Here is a 25,603-nt window from a genome sequence, read left to right as displayed (position 1 = left end):
TTAATAAATGGCAATAAAAAGTATCTTTTTAAAAAAAAAAAAAAGAATTGTCAAGACCTGGTCCTGAACCGTGGGTTGACTGTGGGCTAAGATCAGTGGGATTGAAAACGAGCATTGGCAAAGCCAACAGTTTCTGCGTTTGTGTTGTCATGGAAAAGACCTTTAACAGGCACCTCCATAATGGTACTACCTGTCCATAAAATGCAGATGACCAGCTGCAAGATGATGTGAGGACCTCGGCACATGATAGCTGTGCCTGGCATACCTATATGCAAGCAAGCCAAAACCGTTGCTTTGCCAATGCTTGGTTTTAGCAGGACTTCAGTGCAAAGGGACACATACTGCTTATAAATCAAGTGGCCAAAGGCACACTTGGCTAAGCCATTTTCACTAAGTGCATTTCTAGCTGCAGATAAACCATTAGCTCTCTGGAGACTGGTTTGAAATAAAACTGACAGGGACTTGCAGCACAAAAAGTGATGTTATTGGTAGATAAAACCTACTCTCGAGATCCCAGGAGGATGGCATCTAGGTAGGCCGGGGAATGTGGTGTGGGGGTAAATGGCCATTGGGATTAGCATAGCAATGACCAGTCGATGGGTGGCTAAATAACCAAACAACCACAAGCTGTGTTCCTCCTCAAATCTCTTCTCCCCCTCCCCCCACTTCGATGCAATCGTTTTGGTTTAGAGGTGGTGCTTTTCATGCCCCCTAATAGTGATCCTTTACAAATTATTTTACAGTCCCGCCTCTCTGATGCTAAGCTTGGTGATTGTCTGCTCTTTCAGTGTGGGTATGTGATGTTGTGATGGGCCTGTGTGGAATGAATGCGCGCTCTATGCTTACCACCTTGAAAAGTTGTAGGGCTCTTGCGGTTCAGAAATCCTGAAGTGGGTTAAGGGGTACTTGCCAGTTTTTCCAGGCTCCTTCCTATTGATCTCGTTCAGTTGACCAGTTAACCCCTCTGCTCACCTTCCCTATTAAAAGCATCCTTCTTATGACCTGTTTTTGTAACTACTTCATGCAGGTATTGGATGGTGGTGCTAGTCCTTACCTGAGCCACCTTGTGATATCTTGACTAACACATATTTCAGACGTATGAAGTAAAGGAGGCACAGTTTTAATTCTACAAGAGTTATCTTGTGTGTGATTCCGACACAGCCTTGTCACCCTGCGCATTGTTGAGCTAATGTTTTACTTCCAGGTAACCACGTCATTTACGGTCCGTAAATCACTATCAGGTCTCCATGGCAGAAAGGATTGTGTGAAAACTCTTCTTCCCCAACTAGGATCACTCTGTAGCTCTGCTGGAATAGCAAAATGTTGCTTAACATAATTTGTTATTTAACACATGCAGACCCCTCTCTCCATTCTTGTTGCTAAATCAGTTACTTCTGGTGTGGTTGGTGTCACTGCTGCTTCCTTGGCGGAAAAACGACCTTCATGGCAGCAGTGCTTTTTGAACTTCCTGGATGTAAGCAGTCTCTCTTGCTACTCCCCCCTTTCTTCTTAGAACTTTTTGCAACTGAGTGTGGCGTGGGGGGGCAGCCCACTAAGCCTGTTGCTCCTCTATTGCCCATCTCCTGCGGAGACTGCAACTTATCCTAAACTGCTCCTTCTGGTCAGCGACACGCTTTTTAGAGGTTATCTGCCTGCATTAAAATGCATCTCTTCTGTCATACTTTCTCCCCTCTGTTAGGCAGCATTAAATAATCTGATTACTGAGGAACGAATCCTCCTGTTATCCCCTTTTAGCAAAGGGATTCTTTAGCAAGGAAATCTGATTTTGTTTGTTTTTGTCGTATCCATACTCTCCCTGTCTACTTGCTCTGGTCCCTTTTTTGCTTTTCTCATCTCTAGGAAAAGCCTTGTGGATGTTGCTGGATGAACACAGGGTACCATCCTGCTAGAGGCAAGCAATATAAACTACCAATTGCACTGTACTGCTCATGGTCCATGCATCATGGATTTGTCTTTTTCATAACGTGTAAATGATCTCTCTCAGCAGAATGCACTCGACTGACATATTATTTCATTAAGTACCATGGCCAGCAAACCTGTACTGGTCAAAATGCCTCCTCTGCCCTTTTATTTATTTATTTTTTGGGATACTCCCAAATCTACATATGTTTCAGTGGTACATTGTCTCCAGATCTTTGCTCTGTTTCCAGTTTTGTGTACGCTGGTGTATTGCACATATGAGATAGAACTAGGAGAAAATGCTCCCTAGAAGGTATATCAGATTTCGGCAAATTCTTTAATCCAACTGTTTCTAATATCCTCTTTGTGACTGAATGTCAAAACTGAGGCTGATGGTGGATTCCCTTGGGGATATCCTGGCCCTTGGATGAAACATGTGAAAATTTGGTTGATTGGGTCTGCTACATATCCCTTTAAAGATGGCTGTTCCTCATTCTGAGGAGTCCTTGCACTATCGCTGCAAATGAGCCCCTGCGTTTCCTAACTAGCATACTTAAAGAAGGGGGAGGGAGTGTCCTCAAAAGGGTCAAGAGGAAATACTTCCATGGCCATTAAAAGTTGGGTACTTCTTGATTGGTCACACACTGATCTGCAAGCTGATGCATCTTCTACTAGTTATTTATACGCTGAAATGAAGGGTGAGCATCATATTTCTGGAGTGCCTTCTCTGCATGTATCCTTACACCTTTAATAGAAAATAGGGTTTCCTTGTATTAAAAAAAGAATAAAAAAAGGAATGGGCACGGGTAGGACACTGTTTATTTGCTTTCCCAGAGACCTGTGACCAGCTTCTCAGGATTTCCAAATGCACCAGCGTGCTTTTTTGTTGTTGGTAGTCCGTATTTAGATGAAACCTAGGTAGTTCAAATCGGATGAATTGATATTCGATTACCAAATATGCAGTTCGATCAACTGTAAACCTGCAAGCCATCATATTTGTATATTGGTTCTTTTTTGCCAACTTTGAAGTGTGGGCATCGCCACAGATATCAGGATGGTGGCTGTGTCTTACTCCAGGTTGTGTTTTTTGATTTCTGATTCTTTTTATTTATTTTTTTTAAATTACCTGCAGATGTTGGGGTAGTGTACTTCATAGCCATCTCCTACTGCATGGCCACTTACAGCCATTTTTCCTTACTAGTGTGTATATTTGTCTAAATAAATAGGCATTTTCTCAAAAATGTAATAATGCAGATTTCTTAAGATCTTATTAAAATAAAAATCCTCTGAATTGAGTAGTCCATTGTGCCAGAGAGAGAAACTGAAAGCCACCTGTACGCAAACTATTTTTATTTTGCAAAATAACCCTTATTCTAGATTCTTCTTTTTAGCTACCCTCATCAGAAAACCAACGTATCTTTATCTGGTTGGTTCTTTCCTGTTGAAGATCACAAACTGGTAATTGGTGTGAAACTATTGCAGTGATTGCTCGGCTTTCTTTTTCCTGCATCACATAACATATACAGTGTGAACGTCTCCCTTTAAAACAAAAATAAATGTGCATGATGCCTGCCGTTTGTGTGTGCGTGTGAGATTTCTATTAGTTGATCTGTTCCTAATTCCAATGTACTTTCAAATACTAATCGCTGCTGTAAAGTAATAACTTTCTTTTCCTGCATTTGCTATTGCCCAATCTGTATCACACTAGACATTGAAGATATTTCAATCCAGTGTGTGGCTTAGTTTGATCCTTGGATCAATTATGTTAAGCATATGAGTTTACAATATTTCTTTTAACGTTGCTGCTTTTGGCTTTCTTCTGTGTTCTGATTCGAAAAGCCATGGAAGAATGGACAAGCGGCACGATTTACATTATTAAAATCAATGTGTAACTTGGAATTCTACCTTTTCATTCCTACATATGTGTACTTCATATGCCCCATGTGCTACAGCATTCTAGGGACCACGAAACATTATTTATACTATTGGACTTAAAGGGATAGTCCAGTAAAAAAATGTATTTTAAAAATATATTCAAGCTCAAAATTCGCAAAAGCAAGCACATGGGCGCATCCATTTTGTGAAATGGATGCCCGCCTGTGCTGGCTTTTGCGGCACTAATGAAGGAAAAGCCAGCCAGCTGTAGTAAACAAAAGCCGAGCCGGAGGAGCCTGAGAAACTCGGAAAGAAAAACCGCAGCGTTTTCAAACACAACGTTGTATTTGTTTGCGGTCGCTTCAAAAGCGACCGCAAACATAAATACAACGTTTTTAAAGCTGCGGTTTTATTTCTAAGTTTTCCGGGCTCCTCCAGCCCGGAAAACTTGGAAAAAAAAATGCAGCTGGTGCTTATATTTAAAAAAAAAAAAAAATAAATAGCACTTACCGAGATTCAGCTGCAGCTTTCCTGCTCTGGTCTCCGGTCCCCGTCGTCCGCGTACTGCATCAATGAAGGAAAAGCCACCCAGCGGTAGCTTTTGTTTACTACAGCTGGCTGGCTTTTCCTTCATTAGTAAAGCAAAAGCCAGCACAGGCAGGCATCCATTTCACAAAATGGATGCGCCCATGTGCTTGCTTTTGTGAATTTTGAGCTTGAATAGCTCAAAATTTTACATAGGAAGTTTTTTTAAAAAAGTGCTAGTATTATTTTTTAATGTTGCCTGTCTATTTTTAAAATAAACATTTTTACTGGACTATCCCTTTAAGTAAAAAATAAAGACATTAAAACACAGTCAAACATTTGCCCCTTGAAACACATTGTGTATTTGGCGCATTACAAATAACCAGTAAATAAAGCATATTTGCCAATCCGCCTCGGCTCAAAAGCAGGGGCCTAGTGGGATTTTAAAAAGTAATCCAGTTTTCTTCAGTAATACCATTTCTGCTCTGCGGTCTTTGAGATCGCCATGTGGAAACATTTCACCTTGAGGCCTGACGGGCAATGTGGAATACCCCCTACCATTTTCCTGGTTTGTGTTTGCTGAACCATGTATTATGGGGATTGGAGTCCCTTCTGAGCTGCATAGAATTTTTAACCTTTTTTAACCCCGGATTACTAAAGTTCATTTTTATTCTTGTTCTTATTTATTTCTGAGACAAAAAGTATGTATGTAAATAATTGGAACTTTTAAAAAGTTTTTCTTATTTTTTTTTTGTGTGGGTAAATGAAAGAAACGTACACCTAGAAACAAGGCAACATTGTAAAATCTCACCCATGTCAAGCAATAAATTAAGCCCACATGTGTCTAAGGTGTTGGAACCTAAAGCCAGGTTACTATACTAGCAAATACCTCTCCCTAGCATGATTTGCCCCTTTGGTAGTCAGTGCGTACTTTGTTAGAAGTCCCCAAATAGCTCAGTCAGCCTTTCGTCTCGGTTACAGCCTTCTCTGACACCTGCCTCTCAGTCAAATCCACACACCATGGCTTCGAGGATGTAGGAATTGAGTCTTTCTTTTAGCTGTGACAGTTGACTTCTGAAGGAAATGCTATTTCACTGTAGCCAGACAAGTGTTTCAATTTCTATTTGGCACAAAAGGCCATTAAAGTACAAATTAACATCAAAATATTGCCACATAGAAATACATATCAGTTTTATAATCTGTGCATTCAATATCACAATACTTCTGATAAACCAATACGTTTGATGTGGAAGGATTGTTACCAAGACCCCGTAACCAGGCAAAGGGTCACTTCAGACATTCTCGTCCCTTTGCTCTCTACAAGTGGTACCATATATGGTAGGTAACAGTAGGGTTTCTGCGAATGCCGCTTATCCAGCACAAATTACCCGCAAGGCTTGGTCGCAAGTGAGATGACGGCTATTGCCAAATGTCTGCAATTGCATCCCAAGTAACTCCCACCAATGAGATAATCCTAAAATATATCAGTGATGGGTTATGATATGCTATATAACCTGCGCTCTAAGGGCTGTCCTTTGAAATCTCGGAGTGCCTACTGCCTGCCACTTGTCCTTCTGTACTTTCCTGCTTCTCCACTGATCATTTCTCTATGCTGTCAATCTATCTTGTTTTCATCCATCAGTCCGGTGCTAGTCTCTTTGTTGCTACAAGCTGAGGCTGATGCCGAGGTGACCCTTGGGAAGGGGCCAACCTTGGCTACCACACATTCAATGGTTCTTAAAAACAGTGTTCTCTGATACCACCCAAATCCATACAACGCAATTCTAGTAAAAACTGTACATCTAACATACTAAAGGAAGAATTAAGAACATAATTCAGTTAGAACGAGATTTATATATTTGCTAATTGCTAATGTTGAGACAAGACATTTGGCTTCAAAGATGCTGATTCTACGTTCTACAAGATTTTAAATCTCAAAGCTACATCAACCATCCTAACTGTCTTTCTTGAAGAGAGCCATCTATTTCTTGGGCAGAATACCAAGGACAGGAACATAAATTAACTAAACAGTGTTTAGAAGCAGCAGCTGTTCATGTATCAGTAGAAACGCCAAGCAGTAAACTATCAAAGTGGAACTCTGTAAGAGCTGTTTTAATAGTTGCTTTTGCATCCAGGTCAAGTAAGAGAAATGTCCTCATTCTTCGTTCAGCATTTTTTTTTTTTTTTTTTTTTGTCTGTCCTACTCCCTTTCGATTTGATGGAATGTCCTTCTGCATGGCGAGCAACTGTCATTTCATGTTATCCCAAACCAACATACTCTGCCTAGAGTGTTTGCGGTGATGACCATTGGCACTCTTGCCTCAATTGTAACGCGCGCTTGTTCATAAGCTCAGTCAGTGGGAGGTGGTCTTTAGTTGCCTGGCTCCTCATGATTTTCAAGATTTCATTGACGTGAAGAGAAACGGAGAAGTGTGACTTTCAGGGCACCCTACCTCAGTGACCACTATCCAGGGGTTGCCGGTTCCAGCTAGCACCAAAGTGGTTCCGGCTGTACTGAAGCTTCATCTGAGGAACTGGGATGGATGCAGGAGGCAACGCCGAAGTTCTTTATTGAGGGGCTAATCCTATCTGGGGAGAGACTGCAGCCCCCTTTTTAAGGGGGCCAAGTATAACATCAGCATGGTCAAGGTTTCCTGATTGGGGTAATTATATTGGAGTGTGCCCTTAGAATCTCCTTTTAAAGGGACTAAAATCATTGCCCTGCCGAGGTTTGCTGCACGAAGGCTAAACACACTGGTAGCAATCCTAAGGCACCCTTTTCGAGGACTAAAGTATCAACCAACTTCACTGAGGTTCCACGTTCTGAAGTGAATTCAGACACTGCTTTTTGCCCTGTGGTTCCCTCACAAGCGGGGCTAAATGAAGTATTGGGGACTGCGTTGAGTGTCTTTCATTGATCACGGCTAAGTCCAGCAAGAGTGTTGTGAATTACATGAAGGGATAAAAACAGGCTACCATTCCGGAGATGTGCTCTTCACCTGAGCCTCATCCGACAGTAGTTTCCCACACCACAAGATTACAGAATATTATGTAGGTAAAGCTAGCCCTTTTTCCATGCTCAGCCCTTTTCTTTGGGAATGGTTTGGCGGTCAACTCTGAAAAGAATGTCTCTTTGCACACTCTACCTCTACTTCACTGCATTATGTGGATCCCTGGCTGATTAGTCCTTTGTGGCAGCCAGTGTCTTTGATTTCTTGGGCTGAGCTGATAAGCTTGCAGTAGCCACACCCATCACAACCTTCTCCTCACTCGAGCCAGGCAGTATTTGCTTCATTCTTCGTATGCTTTCAGAACTTGATGCAGTCTGGGCCTATGAAAGATTATTACCAGAAGCTCCTACAACAACCTCTCGGCTCCTGCTCCTTAAATGCTGGTCTCCAAAGCACCTATTGCTCTGACTTCAGAGGCCCCTGTGGATTCCCCAACTCCAGGTTCTCTACCCCCTCACAGATGCCTTAGGTTCCTTCTATCAAAAGTGTGCCAGGGCCCCACTCTGCCTTCAAATGTGGTGCCATGCCTCTCCAACAAGATGACCAGGATGAGCCTTCCCCTGATGGGGATTCCCTCCGGATGATGGTGATGACAATATGCCGTCTTGTGCCATGCCATTTCACGAACATGGCTACAACAGATATTCCGAGAGGAGCCCGGTGGGTGTGAGAAAGTAAAGGGCACCTACCTGATCACAGGGTCTGTCCAATCCAAAATGTGTCTGAGTGGGTGGAGTTTGCTTGATATTTATTTTCAAACACATAGGAAGGGATGAGTTTGGGGGCAAAAAGCAGGAGATGAGCTAATTGGATACCAACTGGGTGTAGGCGATGGGGAAATGTCTTTAAAAGTACCTTGGCCAGGTGCGACTCTGTGTGGAGGCCTTTTCCCAAAGCAGTACCAGATTACCTGAGTGGGATTTGGGGAGAAAGTGTACAGACTAGATGAAATCCCTATTTGCAGCGTTCTGAGGCCTGCCAGTGCACTTCCGTGTCCATGAGCTTTTGGACCTACGTGTCAAGGGGCCTCGAAACACCAACAGAATTGAGTACATATGACCTCAGCTTATTCAGCCCTTTTTCCATTGGAGTTTATTAATTCCCAGATGGCATTTAAAAGTATTTTGGCAATATTGTTTAAGGGTGTCTTTGAAAAGGAAATATGGTGCAAGGTGTATGTGCTTTGTGATTCAGATTGAAACTCTAGGTAGCATCATCATAATGGGGCTTTTCGCCTGCAATTTGGGATATCTGAAAGCTTTAGAAATCTTGACTTCCTTTTAATTGGTGTCTGCAATAGCCAATAAAGTAATTTTATATTGATTTCAGAGGTTGAACCAGATTCCTTGAAAATGGTGATTATGGTCCACTGCCCCCCCCCCCCATCCCCCCTGCAATTCAGGGGACAGTCAAATCCAACATCATACAAGATGAAATCAAATGGTGTCTATGCCCAAGCTAACAGCCGTTAGTTTGCCATAGATGGTGGCAATCATTTTAGATTGAAGTGTGTGTGTGTGTGTGTGTGTGTGTGTGTGTGTGTGTGTGTATCAAAGTCCATTTGAACCAAGTCACACAGTGAACTTCCAGCGATGGTTGCTAGGTGGCGTTGTGGAATGTGAGACTTGGCTCAAATGGACTTTCCTATTTTCACATTTCATTTTTTTTTTTCTCAAACCTTGTTAAGGTGGGTTTAACTTTCTTGGTGCTGTGCAGATCTATATCTGAGGCTTGTGGATCTGCTTGGATCGCATAGGCATTGCATAGGCCGACATCAAGTGTAGTTGAAAAGTATGACATTATTTGTTTTCGAAACTGGAAAAGGGACATATACTGCGTTTGTCAGTAATACTATCCCTGTAAGACTATCCCTAGTGTGACGTCCACTGTACCCATGATCCCTTCGATTATTATTTTTTTTATTTTTTTCCCCAGCCATCATAGTCGGATGCAAATTGCAGAGTTCCTTCTTTCTGGCTGACGCCTTTTGATTATACAAGTTTAAATGTAGACTTCTTTCTTTCCTTTCGGCGGCTCTACCACCGCAAGCTCTTCGGCGACTGCTTTCGAGGACGGATTTGTTGACGACTTTGTACCGTCTTGACAAACTTTGACTGCAGCCTCGGCCCTTCACAGGAGGGAGAGTGGGGGTAGGTCATAACTTTCTTTTGTTTTTTAACGAATGCCTGTTTCCCTATTCTTTTCCATTGCTGGGGTGCCATATTCCGGATTATGCAAAATACGCCTTTTAAATGTTCTTCCTGTAAAGGGAAGTTTCCTTGGAAGGACAGACCCAAGGTGTGTTACCTCCGTCTCCCAGGGACCACCCTGAAAAACATTGCAAGTCTTGCAATCTATCTCTGCCCAAGACATTTAAGGACTGTAAGACAAAGCGCTGGACCCATCACGCCATGCAGGCCAAAACCGCTATGGACGTGGAAGGAGCATCCAGCAATGTCGGCGTCCTGAGTGATGCTGAGGTCGATCCTGAACAGATGGTTTCCTGCCTCCTTCAGGCAGGCCGGCGGTCCTGCTGCAGAGACTACACCCGGCGGCTAAAGCACCCACACTGCATGCAACACAAAGCACACCCCCACGGCTGACAGTCGACATCTTTCTCGACCGTAGTCGCACGCAGTGTCAAAGGGAAGGTACTCCGTCATCCCGGTCCACTGGGCCATCGCGCTCGCTGCATGACAGGCTCCCAAAATGGATGTTGAAATCTGTTTATGAAATCTGACAAACATTCCGGTGCTGGAGAACATGTGTCGATGGCCCTTTCCTCTAGCTCCAAAGTGAGAGCTTATTAAAAAAACATGTCCCGGACACACTCCTGAAGTCCAAGGCAGATCCAGATTATCGCAACGCCTCTATCGTCTGAATCCTGTACTTCAACTTCTAGTCTCCTCTCTCCCCCCTCCTCTCCCCACCCCTTCAATGAAACATAAATCCTCTACTTCAGAGAGTACCCCTACCCCTCTTCCCGTGCCCCACCCAATGGACCCCAGAATAGTTTGACAATATAATGCGAACAATGTCATGCTTTGTAGACTACTTTTTATGCCACCCTAATCAACTTTCCAGCCTTGAAGGGCCCTCACAAGGGGAGGCAACTAAAGATCAACCTGGTGCCGAAAAAACACGATTAGACATCGTCCAGTCCAGCACCTTGCAGGACACTTCCCAGGATCTTTACGATATTGACACTTCATGCTCTCAAGATCCTGGTTCACAAGGGGACCAATATGATCCTGACCATTATTATTATGATGATGTCTACAACATACAATCTCCAGACCATCATGGCCAACCTGTGGCTGATTCCCCTGTGGATAATCAGCTACAGCACAATGAGCTCCTCCTAAAACCTGCCGAACACTTCAAAATTGATGCACAGGTGTATAAAGACTTTGTAGAAGACATCCTTGGGGATAAAAAGTCTGCAGCACAGTTTATACCCCTCCTACATCGTGTTCAGAGGCGCATTCAGCCTGCTCTACTTACCCCCAACATTACGAGGTAACTTAAACCCTGTATTGAGGATGTTCAGGCCAGCCCCCTCTGATCCCTTGTACATCAGGGATCAACTAAAGGCAACTCTTGTCGTTGCCACCACAAGAAAGAGGGAGGACAGGCCTTTAGCCTCTGCTGGGGCCCTTCCTGATAAGGAAAGTAAAAAGATGTATACCCTGGGCAGGAATGTAGCTTCCTCTGCTACATCCCAAACAGGAATTGCAAATAACTAAAAATGTAAACCATCCCAGTGCCATTGAAATCATTCCTTGAACACAGTGACTGTGAGGGTAAGCAGGTGGCCAACTGCATCCTCAAAAAGAACCTGCACGCCGCAGATAATGCAGGCCGTTTAATAGCAGAGGACACTCTGCCATGCCTGGTAAGACAATCCGGCTTTAAATTGGAAACTCAAGCCACCCTACTCAATATGCCAATTGAACCAAATGTGTTTATTTGGGAAAAGTCGTTGAGGATGTACTTCAGTGCTAAAGAAAAAGTATGACGCCCTTAAGACCCTTGGACAACTAACTAAAATCTTTTTGTTCAAAGAGGCCTATTCAACACATGCCGATTTCAAGGACAAAATTCTCAACGCTCCTCTAGCTATAGTTCGGGTGGACAAACGTCATCGCATGGGCAGTCCTCCCCTCAAATTTTCAAAGGGGCCACAGAAGATCTAGGAGTAGAAGTAGAGCCTCCAACTACAAACCCTCTCCCTCTCTCCCTCCCTCCCTACCCAAACAATGACAACTCGCTCCAGGTCCCCTCCCATGGCTGTTGTATAGAAATTATACAGAGACCATCCAACCACCTGCTAAGAAAGGGGCAAACCATGCAGGAAGAACGCATTCTGCCAGAAGAGGTCCAAGCACTGCCGGAAAAGAACGCTATAGTAAAAATTGTCATGGCAAACCAGGGTATCTATTCAACGTACTTTCTTGTGCCAAAGAAAGACCTTACAATGCGCCCTGTCCTAGACCTGCGTCGTGCAAACACATATGTCAAGCCAAAAAAGTTCTGCATGCCAACGCTACAGGAAGTAACCCCCCCTGCTAAAACTAGGACTACATGGCATCCTCCTTGGAAATGAAAGATGCATACTTTCATATTTCAATGTTCCCAGCACACAGAAAATGTCTGCGCTTTAAAATAACAAAGCAACACTACCAGTTGAAGGTGCTCCCCTTCGACATCGCCTCAGCTCCAAGCGTATTCACCAAGGTATTGGCGGTGCACTTATGCAGACAATCTATACCAGTGTACCCTTATCTGGATGACTGGCTGATAACTGGGGAATCACCTCAAATTTGCAAGAAAAATACCCAGAGGACAAATCAACGAGAACAAACCCAGCCTCGTTCCAACCCAAGCAGTTCCTTGGAGCGATCGTAAAGATCAGAGGGGTTAGTCTTATACCCCTCAAACAAGAGTTCAAAGCATGCTGCTGCAGATACCTCATTATCTTGCTGGTCACCAAATAACCGTACGCAAGGCAATGCTTGGGATGATGGCTTCATGCGTTTATCTAGTTCCACAGGTGCATCTGCGACCTATGCAAGAGTGGTTAGTGAAACCATGGTCTCAGGCAAATGGTCAGTGGGATGATCTAGTGGTTTTTTCGGTAATCCTTGTACAAGTGCTAAGCTGGTGGTCCAAGGAAAATCTGTTAAAGGGGAAAACCCTTTCACAATTCACCATTTCAAGCGATAATGCTTACCTCACTCTCCGGATCGGAAGCCCATTACCTTCACCACCCATACCTTCACCACACAGCGCATGGCGTGTGGACACAGTTCACATCCCAAAACCACATCAACCTTTTGGAGCTACTAGCTGTACTCTAAGTCCTACAAGCTTTTAAGCTGGATCTAGCAAGTCAGACAGTGCAAGTCCTCACAGACATCAGAGTGCCATGTTTTACATAAACACGCAGGGAGGCACACACTCTCCGTGGCTATCCAAAAAAATTTGGAATTGTTTACTCAGGTAGTACATGTTAGCCTTTCAACATGTTCCAGTGGAAGTGTATGCTCTAGAACACACTCTGAGCAGAAATCTACCCGAGGAGCACGAGTGGCAACACAGCAGAGAAATTCTAGACAGTCTTCTCCCTGTGGCGTTATCCCCCTTTAGACTTGTTCGCCACAAACCTGCACACACTGCCCAGACTTTGCATCCAGGTTTCCCCTACCGGAGTCCAAGGGAAACGCCCTGTGGAAGTGCTGGTCAGGGAAATGTGCTTATGCTCCCGCCCCCTCCCAACCCCCACCGACACCACTCCTCAGCAGGATATAGTGTACAAGATGCACCAGGAACAAGCCACACTAATCCGGATAGCCTCTATGTGGGCAAGACGACCATGGATTCCACATTGGCGATGAGCGAACTGATCAAACGCCTGTGCCCCTACAACATGCTATGCCAGCACTGGGGGGGACAACCCTCCACCCACATCCTCAGGCTCTGAACTTGGCAGCCTGGCTCCTGAAGTCCTAGAGTTTAGACACTTAAAATTACCTCAGGGATGTATGACTGAGGCGCGCAAACCCAACACCAGGCACTGCTACTTTAACAAGTGGAAAAGATTTGTTATGTGGTGCTGGTCATAAACTTAAAATCCAATTGAATGTACTCCATCAAACATTGCTCACTACATGCTCCACTTACTAGACTCTGGCCTAGTATTTGACTCCAAGGTTCACCTATCGGCTCTGTCCGTGTACACCACTTCACAAAACAAGGTGTCCTTGTGGAAAGTTCCTGTTAAGGATTTTGTGGAGGGAGTAAAGAGACTTCTCCAATTTCCAGCCTGCCTCCAGGTTGGGATCTTAATGTTGTACTGTTGCAGCTCATGGGTCCACCCTTTGTGCCTATGCACAAATCCAGCCTCACACCTAATCTACAAGTCTGCTTTCCTAGTAGCCATCACCTCAATATGACTGGTTAGTGAGTTACAAGCATTGTCGTTGCAACACCCTTTCTTTGTTATCCACAAGGACAAAGAAGGTGGTACTTTGAACACACCCTAGGTTTTCACCAAAATTCATATCCAAGTTCCATGTTAAGCAGTCCACCAACTTTTTGGAAATCCATCCAACTCAGTTGAGAGAAACTGCCATACACTGGATGTAAGTAAGGAGGGCAGTTTTGTACTATGTAAACAAAACCGCTAAGAATAACAGATTGTTTTTCTCCATAGCACTTGGTAGGGAGGGAAATCGCATTTCAAAGAACGCCACCTCCAGATGGATAGTGAAATGCATATAGCTCTGATATTAACTATCAAAGAAAACTCTGCCTTTCCCACCAAGAGCTCACTTTAGCAGAGGTACAGGAGCTACTTTGGCATTCATTACAAATGTTCCTCTAGATGCTATTTGCAAATCAGCTACATGGAGTTCCATACATACCTGTACTGCATTGACACACATTCTAATGCAGATTCACAGGTGGGACAAGCAGTGCTAAAACATCTATTTGCTGCCATGCCTTCTCACAACCTACCTCCCTCTCCAGATAGTTCTTGCAAGTCTATGCATAGCATGTGATCCAATCCGATACACACGCCTCCAAAGGGATACATTATTCACCGTTATTGTATTTCTGATGCTTTCATCTGCTTGGATTCAAATGTGCCCACCCTTCCTCCCCTCTTGGAGTAGAAGGTGCATAGGTGTATATCTAGCTTTATCGCTTATCTACTTTAATACATCTGACCTCAAGCTATACTTCATGCTACCTCCTGTCAGAAACAAAATAATCTGAGGGACCTTGATGCGATAAGGACCATGGGTACAGTGGACATCACACTAGGGATAGTATTACTGACACGCCGAGTCGATGTCCCTTTTCGAGTTTCGCAAACTAATGATGTAATACTCCGTGACTACCACTAAATGTCAGCTTATGCATAGCATGTGAATCTAGATACAAGCATCAAATACGATAATGGTGAGTAATGTTATCTATACAAAATAAGCTGGATATTGTGTTTTGAATGAAATGGTGAGGCAACAGCCAGCAGCTTGCATTTTCCTTTCTGTAGATAAGCCGCCTGTTTCTTATCCTAGTTTGTGGGGGTTGGATTTGAGTAAATCATTAAATTGGTGATCTTCCTCTGTGCACTGAAGCACTAAAAAATAAGTGGATATTCCTTGGAGATATTTCATTGCACCATCCAGTACAGATTGAATAATTCATTCTGCATATGCAAATTGGCTGAAAAGCGTGCATGTTTGGCTCCAGAAAAATGTCTTGGTGATGGCTACTGGGTGCCACTGTGACATTTAGGGCTTGTTTGTTGAAATTAACTTATGCTTTTTTTTTTTAACCCACCATACCTTTCTGATTTGGAAAACAACCGATCACAAGGCCGTCTGACTTCACCACACACTGATCCTTAATGAGGGTGTAAGGTGGATGTCTGTGTTCTTGAGTGGTCTGCCTTGAGTTGACAACGCTTTATACAATATGTATACAAATGCTCTACAAGACGGACCTTTTTTATTGAGCAGAAATGTGTGCTTTTCAGCTAATTTACATACCCATAATGCATTGCTCGGTGGCTTTGAACTGGAGATAAACTCTGGGATTGTTAGGGGATGATGTTGTCATATTGAACTTAATACCCTATACGACTATCTACCTGCTAAATAATTAAGGCATCGACTTGTTGCTTTCTTTTGGGTTAACACATTTCTGTTGCACTCTAGAACGCAGTTTACCTGGCCCATAACAAGGGAGAGGTACAGCACGTTTCACATGGCGGCAGGCCTCGAGAACAGCAGAGTTTCAATGGGCTACCTCATACACTGATCAAAAAAGATGCGTTCTATTTCTTCTTGCTGTTGGCTTATATTGACTACATCCATGTCGGTGCCAAATTTCAAGTTGCAAGCTACTAGCCAGGCATAAAAACCTCACTCGCCAAGAGTCAATTTTCACTAGCTAATGGCTAATAGTGAGTGCACATATTGAGCCCTGTACATACATATGGACAAAATTCACGTTTTTAAAGAAAAAAATTTAATAAAATGTATCTTCCCATTTGCTTAAAGTAGGAAATTGCTTATTTTGAGTATTTACGATAACAAACATGTTCCTAATTTAATATCAGTCTTTTTTTCCAATCAATTGTTTAAAGCCACATTTTTGGGTAATATGCAATGGCCCAAGTAACTTTGAAAGAGTATATGAAATAATCATTTTTCTGATGCATGCATTTTCTATTTGATGTATGGGCCTGGTGGTGTCTCCTCGTTGCTCTTTCATGTGAAGGATGTGCCACCTAATAAACCTTTCATATTTGGATTGGTGAAGCCAGTATAATCTATATATGATACATCTCTAAAAACCAGACTATATAGTCTAAAAGAAGATGGCACGGACCAGTGGTTATTAAATTAAAACCACTCGTCATGTTACAATGTTTGTAGAAATACAGTGTTGTAAAGTGACACTAGGCAGTGCGTCTCCTTAAGATGCCACTTTCTGTGCTGTCACTGCCCGTGACCTCTTCAACCCCTGTTTGGAATTGGGGGGGGGGAGCTGCAGTGAACAAGGATGGCATCGGGGTCTTTCAACTTTTTCAGTCGATGTGGACTAGAGCCTCAGTGGGGGGCAGAGCTGTTGCCCTTATGTTGGTAGTCTTACTATAAAGATAAAAACCTGTTTAGTACAGTAAATATGCGCTTTATGGGACGCACGTTACAGGCTGCCTTTTCCCTCCAGCTGTCCGCTCTATCCGACCTTGCAGTATCCCGCAGCATGCCAGTTCTTTTCACCTTGTTGCCCGTGTTTTAACTACATTTGTCCCCTGCTGACACGCTTTAATTGCGCGTTTAGCGTTTCTGCGTCTGTCTTCCCCTTCTGGCTGTCCTTTGTTCTGCCCAGCTAAGACAGATAAACCTTTCCCTTGCTAATCCAGTGTCCTCCATACTTTTGCAACTGAATGCAGCCAGGAGAGGTTGATGGTACGCATAGATCTCCATTCTAATCTGTGCAACCAACTATTGGCTCAGACGGCACGGTTTAGCTGCTGGGACCGACGAAGCAGACTACCAACTAGCCCGCTTCCCCAAGGGCAGTCTTTTCATGGATCTTGTTTAGAAAAGTGACAGCCGGCCCGGAATGTCCTGCGAGCAGTGTTCTGCCGGCGCTGCATTTCCATATGAGTGCTTAGCAAAGTTTGGCAGCAGCGGCGGAGGCTTCTAAAAATAACCACGGAGCACCCTGTGCAGGCAGGTCCAGTGTCGAGTTCTAGCTGAGTTAGACGGGCGCAGGGTTTCTGTCCGTGTAGCGAGACAGCAGTCTGGTAACTTTGTGTTCGTTGATTTGGGGAGGATATCCTTGGATAAAGGACGCTGCCATCATGACTGAAGATTCGGGTGAGCCAGCCTCCTTTTTAAACTATCTCAAAGCAACTTGTAACGTTGGTTTTTCTGCATGCCATGAACTCGAGGTCATTTCGAAGACGCCTTTCTCTCCAGTGAAGGCGTGCTGTGCTAAAGGCTTCCTTCATACTTAGGTTTATCAATGGATTATCGGTGCCCTTTCTTCATCGAATACTAAAATGCACCAAGGTAGCCCGGCTCATTGTGGCAGTGTGCAGCGAGAACAATGTGCAGGTTTGTCCGAAACTGACCTACTTTTTAAACAACTGTGAGGTGTGAAACGTGAGCTTTGCGTTTGGTTCTGGAATTGACCGCAGAAAGGATATGGCGCAAAGATATTCAAAGTAAGCGTGGAAGAGGCCTTGCCATCATTTCCTACTCCTGCATGGAAGGTGCCCCCATTTTGCGTGAGAGTTCGTCAATGGCTGTGGGGGCTTCGCTAACAAGAAGCATTTTTTGTTGTTTTCGGGGGCAGGGAATGAGGGGTTCACCTTTGCTCCTCTCTCCACTGGGGGTGGTGTACCATGATGTTGCTGCATTGCTTTTTTGGGGAAGGGCGACTTGTGAGAATAGGAGAGAGAAAGGGGAAACGGATTGAACATGACACTGTGTGACGCACATGTTGAGGATACTTAGTTTCCTGTATGGGAACTTCAAAAGTAGCAGACTTTTGTCACCCTCCTTTACAAAAATGCATTGCAATTCACGTGTTCGGGATTTGAGAAAAATCTCAGCATGCACTTGTGCATTGGCAAATCTAACGGCATTGTCGTTTGTTTAGGTATGGAATTGTACCATTATGGCCACATGCCTATCTGGCCGTAAGATGGCAACATTTGGGGAATGGTGTTGGTGGGCATATGTGGGTCCCAACCCAGGGAATGATCTAATTCTACAGTGGCTGAAGGCCCACTTGCTTTAAGACCTGTTTATTGTGCCAAGAGCTCATTTTACAGTGGCAATTAAGCCATTAACTATGAGGCGAATGCTTAGAAATAACACTGGCAGCCCAAAAACAAAACTTTTGATGTTACTGCATGATAGAGCTATCCATAAGACAACGTGGGAGTGTGTGCTTTTGGCAGAGTGGGACGGGGAGTGAGTAGGACGGACCATAGGAATTGGTATTTACATTGACTGTCACTGTGAATAACTAAGGCGCCCACAGGCTGTGTCCCTTCTCTGTACTCTAATGAAAATGTTTGAACTGATAGATGGTGACAAAAGTGCAACCTAATAGTCAAAACTAAAAATGGCCAGAACTAAAAATGGCGGTCTTGGTTTTCACATTTAGTCCAGTCGATTATTGGTGTATGTGGATGAAAGATTTTGGGAAATGCAATAGTAGTTTGGAAATGGGGGGTGGAGTACTTCATGTGGATACTAAACCCCACGCAGGGCTTCGAGCTGATGGGCGTTGCCGATTTATGTAAGATGTCAACATGTAGTATTGATGCAGCTCTTTCTCGAATATTTGCCAGTCAGAAAGCACACTGAGGTTAGGCAACAGCTCCCTGCGGCCGCTGTATGTTCAAATGTCGAGCACTGAAGCCACAGCCTTTCGTTCCACCGAGATCGAGTCATTTAGTGCCATTAAATGGTCAAATCTGTCCATCCCTTACAGCACTGCACAATGGCAAAACGGCGCCAGGGAATGCTATGTAAAAACACTCCAGGTTCCAAAATGCATTGCATTAAATTAATTCTTTTTTTAAAAAAATGTACATGTTTTGGGCAAGTGACCTTTTAGTCAGCCAGTCAACATGCATATGTTCTCATTGGTGATCCTGTGTCAACGCCTAGCAACACTTGGGTAAAGGCGCGTTATAAATGCTAAATCATATCGTACCATATCACTACTTTGTAGCCTGATACACAATATTGTGTTAGAATCGATATTTAGCTCTACCTTTTTTGAGAGAAGGATCAGTGATGTCAATTGGTTGCGCTCTCATACGTAGCAGTGTTCATGACCAGCACAGGGGCAGAGCTGCGGAGTCACACTTGGAAAAACTCCCATTGTCTCCTGACTTTCAAATGTGTGCTATATTTGCTCAGCGCATTGCCCTTCTCTGCCAACTGACTGCCCACGCTACCAACCCAAGAGTATTCATTTCACACTTGACTTCTCCAGTCCCTATTCGCTCCCACTGCCCTGCAACCCATTCTATGGCAGATCATGGCTGCCCTCTTACAAAATGGACCCTATCCTCCCCCAGCTTGCATCGAAGCACTGTATCTCATCACTGTTGGGTGTACCCTGGCATTGCAGACCCTAGTTAACGTACTCCAAATCAGTGTCTCTTCTCCCCATAGACCTCATCCTTTTTCAGTTTCTCAGTCCACGAGCTTTGGATCAAGAATCCTCCCGCGGCTGGGATTTAGCACTTCATTCTGGCACACTGATCACCATTTGGCTCTGATCATGGTCATAAAAAGACCTTTCATTCGAGTCAGTCTCCCATCATTACCTACATCTTCAATGACTGACCTGTAAATGCATTAATTGCAAATGGATCCCTTCCTCCCCGAGTCTGAAAGGACACATACTCCTTCTGCACCTGCCTCGGTTTTCGCTGTTTGTGTGGAATTTTCCTCGGTTGCCCGTTAAACTTCACAGCTGCCCTGGTTGTTTCTGCAAATACCATGTTCACCCACGCTTTCTGTAGTGCGAGTTCTTTTCTACTATAGGAATGCAGAATAATTCCGGTTGTTAACTTCTCTTTTGGTTTCTGTTGCATCTTGGCCAGCTTCCAAATGTACTCCCCATCGCAGACCTTGCGTTCTATTCCATTCTATTTTGTCCCAGGTAAAAACCTTAGTTGATTGCTGTCTGTTTACAACTCATTCAGTCTTTCTCGATCGCCAGCAATTGCATTCTCACTCAAGCTCGCACCATGAGTACCTTTTGCTCCGCCACATTGCATTTGATTGAAACCGTGTCCCGCTTCATTTATGCATTTCATCCGTTCTGCTAGAGTCTGTACATGGCCTACCTTTTTTTTTTTTTCTTCTGATCACGTTGGTCACAAGCTGCTTGCCCACTAAACCACAGTAAGATGTTAAGGCAAACTAGACATTCCCCAGGATAATGTGCAGATGGGTTTATCAATGGCTCTGCAAGTGCTACCCTCCTATCCCGTTTTCTGTAATACATCACCATTGCGTTCCAGTACCTGCGCTCATATGTTGAAATGCCTACACCCGGCAGTCTATCTCCCTGACGCATTCAATCTTCAAGAACTTCTTATGACCTCGCCAGTGTTATCAAAGCCTTCCCCTTTCGCAATGGCTCTATTCTTCACACAATTGCTTCATTTCCACCGCCGATTTTTGCTTCCTGCCATCTCGTGGGTGTTGCACTTGATTTGTGCCTAGAACTGCTGCATGTCTTTTGGTGGGAAGGCCTTGTGGTTTGGTAGTATTATACTACTATGATTTTATGATCTCCAATTCTTTAAATAAAATACGGTGCCAGACTAAACCAGTCACTGGCTTTTGGACGGCTTTTATGCCAATTATTGTTGGTATTAGAAGTGCACACATGTAACAAGCCGCCACCGTCTACGATTATCTACTGATCTTTCTTCTTTACGTGGAGTGAACTGGCGCATCCTCAGAGGTATTCTTCCTTTCCTCTCCTTCCCCCAGAAGCTCACCGTCCCTAGAACTCTGGTGCTCTCTGGGCTGGACCACTACAACAGCCTCTTTCTAAATCTGCCTGCTTCCACTCTCCACCCTCTCTCATCCAGAACAGGACTGCAAGACTAGTCCTGGCCTCAAGCCCAAGGATTGTAGCTCTCCAGCACTGAAATCTGTGCATTGGTTCCCAGTGGCTGCAAGGATTAAATTCAAACCCTCTGCATTGTCCACAAGGCCTTCTGGGTCCTCAATACCTCCAACTCTCTCTTCGTAAATACCTTCCTACTCGAGCTCTTCGCTCCTCCAACTCTCTGTCAGTCGCTTCTCCAAGCAACGAGTTGGTGGTAGATCTTTCTTTGGTTGGGGCTTCCCTCTGGAACAGCCTCACTGCCTCTCTGAAACTTGGAAAACCATCTCTGGTTTTTGAAGCACCTCAAGACCTTCCTCTTTGCTTCTGCCTTCTCTCTTGCTCTCCCCTGCTGATTTCCTGTCTGATACTGCACTGGTCACCTGGCTACCCTCTGATTTCGGGTGCAAGTCCCTGCCCGCCCAGTTGCACACCCCCACTGCCTCCGGGCAACCCTTGTACTTGGGTCTGTATCTGTACCCCTACAGCCCCCCTACCTGCTCTTTTGGACACACGCTGTCTGCACTTATCCTTGCACCTGCCACCTTTTGATCACATGTACAGCACTGCCACCTCCCTTTTCCCCTGGCACTTCCCCTCCCCCTGCCCCACCTCCCCTGCACTTGCGTGATCTCAGTGCCACTTGGCTTAGTGTTAGGGAGAATTCTCATAAATGTGCTAATTCCCTTCACCTTAGACTCCCAGAAACTTTTCTGGCTTTTGAGGACTTTTTCCAGATTAAAAAAAAAAAGGACTTTTTTCCCACTCATGTGTTTTGATGTGTGTTTTACATTTGTGTTCTTTTACTTTGGAGTTTTAAGATACTCCATAGGCATCTTTTGATGTTACATAGCACCCTCAGTGCAGTGACACAGGGATGTATTTTTTAGACTTCCCAAAGGTTTAAATACCTTCTCTGAGATCAACTGTTTCCCAGAGAATGTAAAGGGAAATTGACTTTACTAGTCTTTTTTTCCAAATTCCTAGACCCAGCACACACCATCTTACAATGGAGTGCTGGTGGGGTTACATAGTATTTCGTGTAGCAGTCAAATGCTACCCTTTCCTATTGAAAAGGCTGGTGGCAGTGGTTTTACAACGAATTATCATGATTTTTCCCGACCGCGAACACTGGTAGCTAAAAATCACGGGAGCCATGTTTTTCAAGATGGCACCTTAAACCCCTTTGTTTAAACAGATCCGGTCTTCTTTTTTCACCATTTCTTTTTGGAAAGGTCATTCTAGTGTTTGTCTACGCGCGCCAAACCAGGATTGGTCCCTTTGTTTGTGTGCCTTTGGCGGGCTTCAGGACTGAAGTCCACCCTTGGCATCTGAGTGTCTGGGGTGGGCAGGAAGTGAGGTCAGTGCTGCCCCAGTTCTACAAGTGCCCTGTGTGTGTTGTTTTTGGGCCCCCACAACAATGTTATAACAGCACTGGTGCATTTTCCAGATAGGCGAACGCTAGTAGACTTAACAAATTAACTTAATGGGCGGCCGCAAGGATGGCTTGGGTGCAACGTGCTTGGCTTGGCTGCAAGACAGCGCAGAACACAGGTTTGGATCCGGTCAAGGTCTGCAGCTCCCAGCTGTTCAATCAAGAACAGAATTCACGGGAGCCCCCCCTGCTGTTTTTGTTGTGTACTAGGGTGCAGCGTGTTTCTTGAATGGGCGTTGATGCCGCTGCCACGTCAGACTGGAGCTTGGAGTCGGATAATAGAGAAAGTTATTGACTGACACTTTACATTGGGTGAGTTGGCGGCTCCCTTTATTTGCAGCACCACTGTGCCACCACACCACTTGATCGCCTCTTGATCTGGCTTTGGCCTACATTAAGCTCCTGGGCCAAGGGCATCCCAGAGAGACACATGGTCACTTGTATCAGAACGTCCCCCTCAGTCTTTTTTCTTAGATCAATGACTGCTGCGGATGCCCGGGCCAGTGTCAATAGTATTGACACTAATAGCTGCAGAAGTGTCTAGCCTGTATTCTACCACCACATGATCAAAGGCGCTACCTACTGGTACTGCCTACGCAATGCACAGGTTAGCGACAGTCCTACCTGGAATGATGGTGAAAAAAAAGAAGTGACAGTTTGGCGGCCACTTCAGAAATGGAAAACGACAAAACCACCTTTAGTGGCAATGCTCTTCCTCTACAGTGTCTGGATCTTTTTTTCGTCACTCTGGTTTGGGGCTATGCCCTCCCTCCAAGACTCAGGTGTTCTAAGCCACGAGTGGTCTCTTAACCCCAGTTCACAATGATCACATTGCTCTGAGCTTTTCCTCAACCGTGTACTCTGCTATTCATTTTGATCGATACCTTTACCTCCCAATTGGCGACTACCCAGTCGCACGCTCTGGCCTTGCTGTCTGAATCCATCCCTTCCACCAGTGCCAAGCAAGAATATTCTTGCTGCAAAAATTCAAGCCGAGGATTGCACCACCTGTGATTCTTTTTACAAGGACCTTGTAGCGGCAATGGTGCCTCTGAATGCACTTGCATCCATTGTTTTGTCACTGGCTCCTCTGACTTTGTTAAAGCCATCTCCTCCATCCGCTTCACTTCTGGTGGGGCCATAAGCATTCTGTCCTCAGTAGGCATTCTTACTGTCAGTGTCCAGGCCTTCACCTCTTGCTATGCCAGTGACTACATCACATCCATGTGATATGCCATGATGAAGACTCGTCAGAAAAGGAAGTTGTTACTGCACGGAGCAAAGTTGTTGAATGGACTCAGGATTGTGGTTATGCAGTTAACTAGCATGTAAACACCTGAAACTGAGCAGATTTAGACATGCATGCTATCGCAGTACAGACTGGAAAAATACAAACTACGAATGCAGGTCAGTGTCCTTAGAAAAGCTGGGAATCGGGCTCTACAGTCGGTATAATATAATGGAAATGGATAGTCATTTTTAAAAGACAGATCTATGAAGGTCTTCTCAGACTCCTCCTGTGCCGACCCCAGCACCATCAAGTGTGGTGTCCCGCAAAGGCTCCTGCACGGCCCCCACCCTTTACAACATCTTTAAGAGGCCCCTGTTCAAAATCCTTGACTCCATGGGCATCTCATACGCAAATTATGCGGATGACACCCAGGTACCTATCCCTCTCTCAGGTGACTAGGCATCTGACCAGAATACCTTAAACTCAATCTACTCAACAATTCAAACCTGGATGGCAGAAAACTGGCTCTGCCATAATAGTGACAAAACTGAGCTACTGCTGGTTGGCTCGCTGTCCACCCTAAATAAATTGAACGAACAGTAGTCCTCCTTAGTCATTGACAGTATCCCTATCACTGTAGCTCAGTCCATCAAAACCCTTGGAGTGTACCTAGAACCTGACATGTCCATGAACAAACAGATCAATGCCATAACCTCCACGTCCGCCTATTGCTCCAAACTTATCAATGCGACCCGACCATTCCTGTCCCAACAAAACTGCCTCACCATCGCTAGGGCCATCATTGGTTCGAGACTCGACTATTGTAATGCCTTATTCATTGGTACCACGGCCAAGAATATAGCCAAACTCCAAACTGTTCAGAATAACGCTGCCACAGGCCTCTCGTGTAAAGACCACATCTCTGAACTCAGAAGACAAGTCCACTGGCTTCCTGTTAAGCAAAGAATGATCTTCAAAGCCCTGGCTCTGACTCACAAATGTCTCCAAGACCTTGCTCCTCCCTACCTAAGTCATAGGATCACCAAACACGTCTCTCACAGTACTCTAACCTCTTGTCTGTCCCTAGGACTTACAAAGAGCGTGCGGGCGGCTCCAGCTTCCCTTCAGTTGCCCCCACCCTTTGGAATGCGCTCCCTCCCCACCTCAGCCATTGAATCCCACACTGTATTCCGCAAAGCCATCAAGACCAACCTCTTTGTTTGAGTTCTCAAAACCTACCTGCAATGCACCGTAACATGCAATTACCGAAATGTATTCAAGTTTTTTTCTAGTGTGGCTTCACTGTAACCCTCAAGCACCCTTAAGCTCTGTTTCAGCGCCTCAATGTCTGCGGGCTGTTTGTGCGCTTTACAAATTCAAATAAATAAAATAATACCTAAAAAGAAGGATGCACTTTTGTTTCCAGTGTGCCATTACAAATAAGGGCGGCTGTGATCTGCTGCCAGTGTGATGGGAAAGAGGAGCAGGGAGGAAGGGCATTGCAGCTCATGTGATTGTACGGGTTCGAGCACTGAGCCCAGGCCCTTCAGCCATTTCATTAAGCGAGGGGAACAGTCTGGGTACAGTCTGCAGCTACTGCAGTGGGGCAGGAGAGCATAAAGGGTTTGCCATCACTACATCAGGGGCAGGTAGCAAAGGGACCGGTTGCCATAATTTGGTTACTCTGTAAAAACGGACCGTGTCTAGGTGCCACCCTGACTGGGTAGAGGAGCAAGGTGGCAAAGTTCTTGTGCCAGCATAACTTGAGGCGTGGCAAAGGTGTTCTCACTCTGCATCTTGTTTAATAGGTGGGTATGCAGAGCGACCAGTCCCAGTAGCTGGTGTCGTAGATGGTGCTATCGGATCTGCCCACCGCTTAATACTTGTGGACTACAGTGTCCTGGCCAGGGGGCCAGCATGACTGGGTAG

The 25,603-nt window shown here is 44.7% G+C and overlaps 1 protein-coding gene across 8 annotated transcripts in view; it reads left to right on the top strand.

The window, feature by feature from the left end:
- ASPH (aspartate beta-hydroxylase) overlaps positions 1–25,603 on the top strand; it is a 1,438,894-nt gene that overhangs the window by 64,404 nt on the left and 1,348,887 nt on the right. For 2 of the 8 annotated variants that reach the window (XM_069621104.1, XM_069621101.1), the window contains exon 1: positions 17,089–17,233. The exons of the other annotated variants lie outside the window; for them this stretch is intronic. In XM_069621104.1, the coding sequence (XP_069477205.1) occupies positions 17,218–17,233 (16 nt within the window). In that variant the 5' untranslated portion in view covers positions 17,089–17,217. Of the gene's footprint in view, positions 1–17,088; positions 17,234–25,603 lie in introns of those variants that run through there. 8 annotated transcript variants of the gene reach the window in all.

The sequence above is a fragment of the Ambystoma mexicanum genome, chromosome 5q, assembly GCF_040938575.1.
Source record: "Ambystoma mexicanum isolate Mex_15411 chromosome 5q, UKY_AmexF1_1, whole genome shotgun sequence".
NCBI lineage: Eukaryota > Metazoa > Chordata > Amphibia > Caudata > Ambystomatidae > Ambystoma > Ambystoma mexicanum.
This window is presented reverse-complemented; position numbering and strand designations above follow the sequence as displayed.